The following is a 12,466-nucleotide window of genomic DNA, read 5'->3' as shown; positions in this document are numbered from 1 at the left end:
AGTAATATCATTAAAGAGAAAAGGCGGCCAGAATTGATCGACAAAATAGATGTAGTGTTTTACCACGATAATGTCAAATTTCACATAAGTTTGGTAACTGGTCATAAATTGTTATAACTTAGATGGGACGTGCTATCACACCGAACATATTCGCCAGATCGAGCACACTCAGATTATTACTTGTTCTGGTCTATACAAATTTTTTAACGGCTTTTTAAATTTTTTTTACATTTTCAAGTAAATGTAAGACATTTACTTGAAATGACAATGTCAAAAATCACTTGGATCAGTTTTTTGTAAGCAACGATCAAAACTTTTATGAATGTGAAATAATGCTACTACCAGAAACAGGTATTTGACCAAAATAGTCAATATATAATTCAATAAAATATTTATTTATTATAAAAATATTGTTTTATTTTCTACCGAAAAAAAGCGAACTTACTTTTCGAACAACGCATAATTTAGAAAATTTTGAAAAATAAAGATTGGGCTTGAATGGGACTTGAGCTCCTAAATGTTATAAGAAGCTTAGAAAGGTTACCTTTATGAAATAAATGCCATATGATCATTGCATGTATATTTGATTTTAAATAAGTAGACTTAGGAATGGATTTTTTTTTGGTCATCACTTTTCCATGTTTATTTGACTATTGGAAGATTTTTCTGTTATTCTTCAACATCAATTCAAAGTTTTATACATTACAGGCTGCATTACATTATTTACACTAAAAGTTTTTTCTTACATGTATTATTAGTTTTGAGAATTATTGTTTCCAGTTTCTAAAATAAATTTTTTAAACTTTAATGTTATGATTGTAGAAATGCGAGAATATATGCCAAAAACACTCAAATAAGTAGAGTTATTTTTATTTGGAGCAATTTTTTAATTTACAGTATTTACTTAAAAATTATTTTCATTTTATGTAACTGAAATTTAATTAAATGGTTTAATTAAAGTTTAATTAAATGGTTTCATAATTTTCTAAAGTAATCTGATTTTCAGAATAATCAGCATGAAATTGCCAGTTTAGAAATAATGCAACAGAAGCAATTGCCATTATTGCAAATTTTCTTCTTAGATCTAATTGGAGTGATTTTTGCTCACTTTAATTTGTATCTATAAAATAATCCATTAAGAAAAATTACACATAAATTTATTCAATTTTTAAAAATTGATTTAGTATAAACCAGTCCTTTAACATTTAAAAATAGCATTTAAAACTGGACTGGTTTACAGAAATATTTCCAATTATTGGCATGACAACTCCAAAAAGTATTTTTGAAAACAGTTAAATTTGGTTAAAATGGAGAGATTTTGAAAGTTTGCAGATATTTTAAATAGTAACTTTTGAAAATAGAAAAAAATATATATCTTGTTATCAATTTTATTTGAATATGTTGTTATATCTCTCCACTAATGTAATATAAAATTAGCAATTTTTATATTTGCTGCATTGATATTTTTGTTACAAATTTGAATTTCCTTTAGTTTATTAGAATAAAATTTTCAATTGATGTGCTGCATTTTAAATTATTATATGACAATCACAGAAATTGTTTATAAAATTATAGTTCATATTCTAAAATGTCTGCTAGAAGAACTTGAAATTTTATTGGTAAACATTAGTTATTAGTATAGATTTCATTTTATTCTATATTATGAAGAGGTAATGTTTGTAAGTAAGTAAGTTTGGATGTAGTGGGTAATCTCCGAAACTATACATCCGATTTCAAAATTCTTTCACCAATATTTAGAATGGAACTTCAGGGTGGACATAGGCTGTATATTATTCTGTTAAATATTCATATAAATTAAAAGATATAATCTAGGTTAAGGCTTTTATGTCCAACAGATAGCGCTACGAGTATGACTACCTAAATTGGCTTTTCTGTGAGGATGAACTAAAGCAGATCTTCTTCTATCTATATAAATAAAAATGTAATGTTCGTTTGTTCCTACCGATTCCTTTGAAATTTTGACACAACGCTACATTCGAATACACGTGTTTTTATATAATATACGTGTCGCAATCCCCCCACTGAAGGGAGATGGTTAGGATTAAGGCTTACCATGAAGAACTTGCCTTCTATTATAGTATTTTAGATGCGGGTTTTTGCGTTTTAATAGGGTATGTCAACAGAATGTACAGTACACTAAGAAGAAATTTTTTGAAAAATTCACCCCCACGGGGGAAGTGTTATACATTTATAATTAATACATTTTGAGCCACAACAACACGTGGCGGGGCCTGCTAGTATTTCATAATCTTTGAAAATGTCAAAGTATTTTTGTATGTGATGTTTGTTTATGAATTTTTATATTGAAGATTCAGTCTTTGGAAATTTTAGATTAATTTAATACTAGTGTTTATCAATAATTTTACAAAATGTATTTTCAATGCAAATTGAATAATTTATTATTTTACATTATTCCTTATTTTATCACAATAACTGAGACTTATAACATCAAGTGTTTAATATCAAATTTAAAAAAAAACTATAATAAAAAAAGAGGCAGAAAGCTTTTTATTTGTTTATTTAATAATTGCTGCTCACTGTATCAATAATACAAATCTAATGGCAACATGTGATTAAAACCATCATACTGTAAATGCTTTGCACACCTGTACAGAAAATTGACTAACAATGCCCCTTCGAGAAGCAGCTCGCTCCTCATTTATTTTCTATTCAAATATTTAGTGACTTTGAGTCGTGACTCCAATATTTACAGGCTTGATGATTACTTATTTTACATATTTGTGGAAGGCATACTATGTGAGTGAAAATTATACATTATATACACCTTTTTTTTATAAAAAGTTTCTTTTGTATATGCTTGCATAAGACAACTTCACAATGAGGTGTGTAGCTTAAAAAGTGATGCTTTATTCTGCAAAGTTGGATATCCATTGGTTATGCTTATGGTTTATTCTAAGGCACGGCTTGATATTTTTAATCAATCACTATAGCTAAGCTTCTGACAAAGTACATAATCACAATAAATCTTACACATTTTGTTGGGTGTCACTTTTGATCCCGGATTCTGTTAATACATTTAAGGTGTTTTGACACCGGACACCGTGAGGATTTCTTGCAGTTTTGTATTGATTTTATCCCTGAGATCTGAAGATTAAGGATATACAGAACAGTATCTTATTGAGATAAATGGATTTCTTTCTATTATATAGTAAATGATATTAAATTAAAATGAAACAAGCATTTTTGACACACTTTACACATACACTGGCGAGCCTTGATTATCATTGTCATCCAAATTAGTCCTTGCAGGATAAGTCTGTCCTCCATCGTCAAAGAAACGCCGAAATGTAAACTCAAAGAAGGCATGCTCAGAATGTTTTCCATTTTCTGATCCCTCTTCAGATGGACTCTCTTCACTAGAATTGGAATTGCTGCTCCTTAGTTTATCCATGTCTACTGGGTCAAAATTGGAAGTGTCTGCAGGATGCCTTATCTTAGGTAGATAAGGAGCAGGCTGTTTTCTGAGGCCACCCTCAAAATCTATGGAAACAAAAAATGGATGTTTTTTGATATCATCAGCTCCATTCTTTCCCAGTCTTTTATCAGGTCCACAACACAGTTTCAAGGTTAAATCTGCTGCTTCTGTAGAAAGATTTGCCATTTTTGGTATGTGTAGTGTTGTTTCCCAATTAATCACCTAAAAAAAAAATAAAAAAATAATTTATTTAGTTATACTATAGAATTTTTCTAAATCTATGTATAATAATGATTTAATGCTTTTATGTTTTTATATGTAATCATATGAGAACTTTAATACTCACCTTGTATTGTGTTTCTGCAGGAGTACTGGCCAAGAAAGGAGGTTGTCCTATTAACATTTCATATAAAATTACCCCAACACTCCACCAGTCACATGACTGTGTATAACCTATAAAATAACAGAATTTCAATGAATTATTAAAATTTCATAAAGTAACATTTATTTTATTTGAAAAATTTTAAGAAATAAATAATTTGGCATTTCACATATATAAAATGCATCCTAGACTGTTCCAGAAAGAAAATTTACAAACTAAAAACTTCTTCATTCCACTTCCAATTCATTTTGTAAAAAATTTTTGTCAGATATTAAACTACCAATTTTGTCATTAAATTTTCTGTCATTTATACACCTTTTGGTCACAGAATTATGTATAAAAATTATGAAATTAAATAATACACTAACCAGTCCTCATTAACACTTCAGGTGCAATATAATTTGGTGTACCAACTAATGAATGAGCTAAACACCTTTGATGTTCTCTTCGCCTCCTCCTTTCTAAAGGTTTTAAATTGGCACTACTCTTACAATGGCATTTGTTATTCCATTTTTCTTCTGGATCCATTGAATCTTGGCGACTGTGTTCCCCTGAAAATTAGAAATGAATGTATCAAATATATTATAACAGAATTCATATACATTGCAATTGTGAAAACACTTACCATTACTCTGATAATATTTTGAATTATGAGTCCAACGAAACCCTGTGCATAGACCAAAGTCTGTTAGTTTAATGTGACCATCTCGATCAATAAGAATGTTATCAGGTTTGATATCTCTATGAATAAATCCCATTTTGTGAACACTTTCAACTGCAAGCACAAGTTCTCCAATGTAAAACCGGGCAAGTGATTCCTGAAATACTCCTAGTTTGATTAACAGGGACATGAGATCGCCACCAGGAATATAATCCATCACAAAATACAGATTGTCTTTATCTTGAAAAGAATAATACAACTTAACTACCCACTCATTATCTGCTTCTGCTAGAATGTCTCTCTCAGCTTTGACATGGGCCACCTGATTTCTTTTTAAAACATCTGCTTTTCTTAAAGTTTTCATTGCATATAAATGATTAGTATCAACTTTGCTAACTAATGCAACTTCTCCAAATGCACCAATTCCAATTGTTCTAATTTTTGTAAACATGGATTTATCCATTTTTGCTCTTTTTAAACGAATATAATTTGATTCTTTTTGATGTAACATCTTTCGCATCTGATGCTGAGCTTCATTAGATAAACCTACTTTTGCCATTTCAGTTTCTAATTGCTGTCGCCTATGCTCTCTCTGCTGATGAAATTTTAAGACATTTTCTACATGTTGTTCCATGAAAAATTTATAGGCAGCTGGGGAATAATTTTTAACTTTTGATTCTCTTCTTTCCTCCTCCTTTTCTTTTGATAAGACTTTTCTTGGAGGTATTGGAGATTGATGAGAAAGTTTATAAGATGGTGATGAAGGATTTTTCCTACTATCTTGTGTTGTGTCTGATTGTGTTGATGGTGATGAAGTAGATGTGGTAGACATAAATGAAACAGGAGACTGACTTAGACCATGTGAAACTGGAGAGTCTGATCTTGATGCTGAACTTGCTGTATCCATGGAAACTGGTGATGGCTTTCTTTGCAAAGAAGAATGTGAAGAAAAAGGCATAGATTCACCTTGCATGTTAAGATTTACTCTCATATTATTTGCATCTGAAAGAGCTGAAACTTGTGAAATACATATGCTTTCTACAGTATCTACTAAATTACATGTTGTAGGATGATTCGATGTTTTACTACTAATTAATGGTGCAGAAATAGATATATTAACTGAAACAGGATTTCCAGAATTTGTAAAAGATGGAGGTAAATTGTTATTAAGTGCAGAAGAAGCTGCTTTTTGTGCAGCTAATGCAGCAATGCTGGTTTCATAGCTTGGAGGATCTGTTGTTGGTACAGTAGATGCCAGTTGATTATGCACAGATACTATACCTAATGGTCCATCTTGTTTCACTTTCTTCTTTTGTTTGTTTGGCAAATGAGGTGCTATGGTTGTTAAATTAGCATTTACAGTTACACATTCTCCACATGAATTACCAGTATTTTTAACAATAGCTGAATAAGAAGGTGGAAGATTTGCTATTCCACTTGACTGAATTGAAGACGTATAAGGTGGAGGGGGCATTTGGTTAGAATTGGTAAATAAATTTATGTTTGATGAATATGGTATCATATATGATGATGAAGTTTGTGTCTGCTGACTAGCAGTTAGAATGGCAGTTGTTGTTAAATGACTGCGAGCATTTGAAGTATAAAATGTAGAATTTGTTACTTGTCCAGTTGCCAATGTATGATAGACATCTGCAGGAGAGGAAGTAGAAGTTATTTGAGAATTTGATGAACTATTAATGGGTGCCTGTAAATTTTGAGAATATGTTGGGACACTTTGTACTGAAGAAAAAGGTGTGGCATGATTCATTTGAGCAAGAGTTAAACAAGCAGGTAGTTGATTTGTTTGTTGAATATATGATACTGCATGTGATGCAGTGGTTACAGCTGGAGCAGTAGGAGCTATAGCTGTTTGAAGAACTGGTTTTTGCACTTGGGTGCTTTTCACAGATTGCATAATAACTGGAGGTTGTGATTTTGCTTGACGTACACTCCATGCTTGTAATGAAGTAGTACGAGGAATGGCTGTAGTCAAAACAGTTGCTGCAGAAACTGATACATGTGCAGAAGTGGCTTGAAAGTTATAAGAATGTTGTGTTTGTATAGAATTTTCAGACGGTGGTGGTGTTTTCTTATGCTGTAAAACAGGCGGCACTGAATATTCACTACTACTGATTGTTGGTGTAGGACTCTGTCTTCCTGAGCTAGATGATGCATATGATGGAGGAGAAGAAGAATATAATGAAGAACTAGATGGATATGGTGGTGGTGGTTCAGTTCGTGATGATGATGTACTACTAGAGTAAATATTTAAATTTTGAAGTTGATGAGCTAATTGCTGTTTTGCTTGAATGGCATTTGATACCACAGCAGTAGCCCAACCTAATGCAACTGGACTCGTTCCTCGCTGTGGTGTTGAAGAGGAAGACCCAACAGTTTGCTGTCTTGAAGCATGTGGCACAGGAGATATCCGTTTTAGAAAATGTTGAACATGATTTCCAACTAAACCACCATAAGGAGTCTGAGTTAAAGGTGGAGTTGGAGGACCCTGTATCCCTCGAGGTGGAGGTGGAGGTGGAGGAGGTTCATTGTGTGGAAAATTTGGTGACTGTTGTCGAGAAAGTTGATGATGATTCTGAGAATCTGAAATATGTTTTCCATTTCCACCAATTAATTTGGGTGCATCAGGAAGAATTCGATGTTGAAGACCAGTGATGCTAATACCAGAGTTATCTGTATGTGCATTACCAGAATTTTCCACAGATCTAGATAATTCCCGGTTACAGCTTTCTTGAACATTTAATTTCCGAAGAGGTTTTGCATTCAAAAGATCTAATAAAGTAGAAGAAAATATATGTCATAAATTATAAAACAAACAAAAAAAAAATATTACCATTTATTTAAATTAACTTAACACTAACTAGATCTTGTGAGACCATTAATTTCATGTTTTTGATTTTCTGTTACAGCATCTTGCTTGCCTTCTAAATTTGGTTCAATGGATTTGCCTGATGATAGCTTTGTTATCCGATGTGATGGTTCCTGCAATTGAGGGGAAGAAAAAAAACAAGTAAATATTTAAAATTCCATTAATCTACTAAATTTGTAAAAATGGCATATATCATCTTTATTGATAACAGAAATCAGGAAAACAATTTGCTGATTCCATTAATCTAATTCATAAAAATGGATTCAAGTCTTCAAATTTAACTCAATTTGTATAATTGATAATATGTATCTTATATAATCAAAAAATAATTATATAAGTATAATATGAACTTCCTTACAGCTCTAGTTTTATAAATAAAATAAGAAGCACTCAAAGAAAGAAGAGATCATCATATGATGTATATTATAATAATCAAAATATTATTCTTTGTCATAATAATTAAATTAATTATCATATAAAGCTGAAGAAGTGCATATTTGGAAAACTACAGAATGAAAGGAAAAATATGTTTATAAATTTAAAAATTATAAATCAGCAAATTTCATTGATAAATTATCTGACTATAAACAGAACCAAGTCTCTTTCAACTGATTAATATCAGAAGTGAAACATTATACAAATTGCAAAAAAAAAAATAAGATGCCAATGGCATTTTTATTTAAACCGAAGATTGATAAACAAATTATTTTTTGGATATGTTCAGATACGTAATTCCTTTTAATAAATATATATATATATATATATATTTATATAATTAAAATACCAATAAAGTTGAAGAATAATGGCACATTCTAATACTCACAAAATTCTGTCTGACTTTCCATATTCTTTATTTGAAAGCTAATTATTTTTTTCAGATTAATGGGGAAAAGATAATAGTACTAACAATAAGATGTATTGCTATCTTTTAGATAATAAATAAGAATCTTGTATTAAAAATAACGACAGTATCATTAATAATTTTGATGTTTGTTTAAAAATCAATAAAAATCTAAATTAATATTTTGCAATAGATAGTTACAAACAGAAATCCTCTTATATATAATCTACTGGCATCAAAGTTAGAATCTATAAAAATTTTAAAAGACTGAAAGTATCAGTTAGAATGAAAACTGAATTATTCTGCACTTTGTGCCAATATAAAACTACCAGTAATTGATAAATGCATAGATGGTCGCATTAATCGGACAAACAAGAGGGGAAAAAAATCTCTGATAAGTAAAAACCATTGTAGCTATTTGACCTAAATTTTTTATTTACCATTTAAATGAAACAGAAACAGGAATACACTTATCCTGTGATGGAATGTGGGAGATAAGCTTATCAAAAACAGCCATCAATCATTAATACATTTCACTCATAACAGTGCAGCATGCCCTCCAGAATAAATACATCAAGGATAAAAATTCATTGCCTAATCATTTTAAAATACAGAAAATATGGATCAATAATACAGATTGACGATAGAAAACACCCCACCTTATGGTTATAAGTAAGTGGGAGTCAGACTGCATTCCATCATTAGTGCAGGAGGTGGTACAAAATTGAGTCACATTAGCAGTGAGCCTTTTCTGAAAGTAATCTAAACTGCAGACCGGTTCTCGGATTATTAGGGTCGACGACCTTTCGTACACGTGACTCTTTAAAGGCCAGTTTCCACACAAACGCCAATCTGTCACAACAATCGCTAACGGGGAAAGGCAGATGTTGAAATTAGGAGCAACGTTTCGTTATTGACGAACTCGAAACAACATTCACACCAAACCGAAAGAATGCCACCCCCCATTTTTTACGTATTTGTTAAATGATAACGGCGTTAAAGCGGCAGTTTCGATCGCGGTGACGATCGCACGACGTTATTTTGTTGCGAACGCGGAAATTCGACACACGCATTTCCGGGCCGAGATACACTTCCAAATTCCGCAAACGGGTTGCCAATAAGACGGCGCCAGAAAGGATTGTTCCAAAATGTGGGCCTCTCCAGAAAGAGAGAGGGAGGGAAAGAACGCCCGAGTCTCGATCCACCTCCAGTTTCGATCGGGCGATATAATTTTATGCCTAATATGCCCTAATGATATTCTAGTCAAGTTGATTAGGTTAGTCTGAGTTCTCTGAACTCCAGAAACCTGAATAGTTGTCTCGGAATATTCAGGTCAGGAGCTAAGAAGGGCAAAAGCCTAACAGCTTAATACTCGATATCAAGAGAAACAAAGTGCCTTAGAGGTGATTCGATTACAAACGAGTTGTCAGCGTGACTTTTGGCGCCGATATTTTTTTTTTGTTTTGTTTTTTGTATCGCGCCCGTCCCCTGCCATCCAAAAATGCATAAACATAACACTGAAGAATGTAATTTTTTAGAGACCTAGCTAAAGATTGGCACGTATATATCCAAAAAGAGGGAGAGAGACAGAGGAGCGAGAGAAATAGCCTTATTCTTGATTCCTAGCACAAAAACAGGCAGTTAAACTAAAAAAAAACGAAAAAATTCTGAACTATTTAAGTAGACAGACCTGTTTGTGAATCACCGTGGAGGCAGTTACCAAAAATGACCTCGGGCTAACGAATTCTGTTGAAGTGTGTCGATCGTTCCGGTCAGTCGGATGGAAGCGGAAGGACGGTGAACACTATCGACAGCTGTATCATAGCAATATCAATATATTTACTATACTGGCTAAAATTGTATTCGAAGCAGATTATCCAGAGATGCAGGTTATACAAGCGCAAAAAAAAGAATACAGAATAACAGAGTTTAATCTATTGGCACCTCGAAACTATACATTACAAGAATGATACAGAAGTTACGATAAATCATCTCCCCGTTACAGATTTAATCATTATCAGTCAAATTACCAGTCAAGGTCGGAGTTGTAGTGAGATAAATATACAGAGAGAAACAGAGAGAGAGAGAGAATGAAAGAGATCCAGAGAAAGAGGGAAGAACAGAAAAAAAAAAGGCAGTAGTGTATTATTTACGTGACAGATCCAGAAATAAATAATATGAAGACTCAAGGACATTTTTGACGAGCAGTAACTTAAGGCGTGATTCTAATTTTATTATTTTTCGAACAAACCCATGTTCTTTGAGACGATTTCTTCGAGTCAGTTGAAACAGTTTATTATTATTTACGATTATTATCTAAGGGCAGACACGCGCCTTCAAACTTATAGTGTATAAAATACAGAAGTACAAAGCGGCAGCCAACATATTTTTCCTACCCATTCCCAAATTAGACGGAATCGAGGAGTAAACAGTCGGAATGAGCCAGAGACTGACAAACAAAAATTGCAGTCAAAGCTGTACTGGTGGGATGGTTTCCAGGAAAACCGTCGCAATACGCAGTCTGAGGAAATTAGACTTCATTCTGTAAGACAAGTCGGCGTCTCTTGTCGAGGAGGTTAACCCAATTTTCAAATTTTCGTATTCCAAGCTTTTAACGACCGCGGTAGCCAAATTAAATGCCACTTTACAGGGACGGGATTTACGTCTAGCGGTACGTCTGACCCATTTGCGTAGCGGTACGTCTAATTCGGCACTCGACACAGGATGACGTTGCATTATAAAAAAAGGACGTCCTGATAGGATACAGGAAGACGAGCCGATTAACTCTGCTTGTTTTTGCTCCCCCTTCTCATCTCTCTCTCTCGCCATACTGTCATACCGGATTTGTTACATGGCGTACATAAGCCAGATCAGTTCTTAATGAGCTTAAAAAAAAACTTACCTCGGCATCTCTAGAATTGGCATACTGTTGTAAGATAATCTGAGAATTACAGTCCAACTCGTTCGATGCCCCGTCGACTTGACCGCATCCACATTCGCTAGTGGTACTACTACTGGCACTACTCAATTCGGTCAGATCGCCGGTGGCAAAGGGCAAAAGGCTGTTTCTAATCTCGGCAAGGGCCTTGAGACGATATCCATAACTACATCTAGAGGTTTTAGTAGGTTTCCTCCCATCCTGACCGGTGATAACGGGGAAATTCTGGATACTGACAACTTGAACGTTGTTGTTATTATTGTTGTTGTTATTGGAGGGTGGTGGTGGTGGTGGTGGTTCGTCTTTTCGCTCCCTGTACATGGAACGATCGCCTTCCCTTCGGTTCATAAGGGTCGCGCGACACTCACTGAACACCGAATTAGCGTTTTTTTCTTTTCTTTTTTCCTGTCTCCCCTAACCGTCTTCTTTGATAGTGGGATGCGAGGGGCGATGGGCGAGCACAGAGCCGGCGTACATCATTATCAAAGATCGAACCGTCCACTTCATATCTTAATAGATAGAATTTTCCTGCACGTTCAACACTAATGTCGTACCGCCGACAGATGCACACTGTACTGAGTCTCCTTCAAGGCCAATCCACCGCATCGCATCCAAAAATAACACATCCTGGTATTTTAAGATGGTCGCTTGCAGTCTTTACCAAGAATTCGTCCACATCCAGCCAAATGTTTTGGAGGTAGGTCCTCTCCTAATCCTATCCTCCTCTCGATATTTCAATCCTTATCTGTCACGTTACAAGCAGGTGATGGCATGTTTATCGGGGAAGGACTCTGTAAAAGAGAAAAATCTAACGTCAGATGCGAGTTCAAAATTTCATGTAATATTTGTAACAATAATCTAACGTTACTGTAAAGCAGAGCAGTACTGACTACCTACTAAATATTTTTAGCTGGTTAGGTATCTCGTTGTATTATAAAAATGCCACCTTGTGCTAAACTATTCGGGAATAATTCCAAATTAAAATATCTCAAAACAACAAAACATTGTTAACATTTTTTTTAAAAGCCACTTTTAACTTTCGACATTTGAACTTTTATTAACTACACCGATACGTTCTTTATAACGGAAAAAGGATGAAAATGGCCGTCATTAATTATAACCAAATATAAATTGTGTTTTATCTATCAAACCTCTTTTAATAAACTTAAGTTTTAGATTTATTAAGGCCTTAGATATTTTGAAAATTCAATAACAATTTTATTTTATTATTTTTAAAGAAAACGCTTCTTAATAAAATGTATTTTAGAGAAAATTTTGTTCGTTGTTGTATGCTAAATAT

The 12,466-nt window shown here is 33.3% G+C and overlaps 1 protein-coding gene across 2 annotated transcripts in view; it reads right to left on the bottom strand.

The window, feature by feature from the left end:
* Window positions 1-2,928: 2,928 nt before the first annotated feature.
* Window positions 2,929-12,466, bottom strand: part of LOC111639362 (serine/threonine-protein kinase LATS1-like) — a 45,450-nt gene continuing 35,912 nt past the window's right edge. For both annotated transcript variants that reach the window (XM_023385234.1, XM_023385233.1), the window contains exons 3-8: window positions 11,131-11,957; window positions 7,380-7,500; window positions 4,465-7,290; window positions 4,208-4,390; window positions 3,804-3,910; window positions 2,929-3,679 (exon numbers count right to left, since the gene is read on the bottom strand). In XM_023385234.1, the coding sequence (XP_023241002.1) occupies window positions 3,236-3,679; window positions 3,804-3,910; window positions 4,208-4,390; window positions 4,465-7,290; window positions 7,380-7,500; window positions 11,131-11,514 (4,065 nt within the window). In that variant the 5' untranslated portion in view covers window positions 11,515-11,957 and the 3' untranslated portion in view covers window positions 2,929-3,235. The remainder of the gene's footprint in view (window positions 3,680-3,803; window positions 3,911-4,207; window positions 4,391-4,464; window positions 7,291-7,379; window positions 7,501-11,130; window positions 11,958-12,466) is intronic.

This window comes from Centruroides sculpturatus, unplaced genomic scaffold (genome assembly GCF_000671375.1).
Source record: "Centruroides sculpturatus isolate CEXI.00-Female unplaced genomic scaffold, Cexi_2.0 scaffold1239, whole genome shotgun sequence".
Lineage (NCBI taxonomy): Eukaryota > Metazoa > Arthropoda > Arachnida > Scorpiones > Buthidae > Centruroides > Centruroides sculpturatus.
Note: the sequence above shows the minus strand (reverse complement) of the source record. Positions and strands in the feature narration are given on the sequence as shown.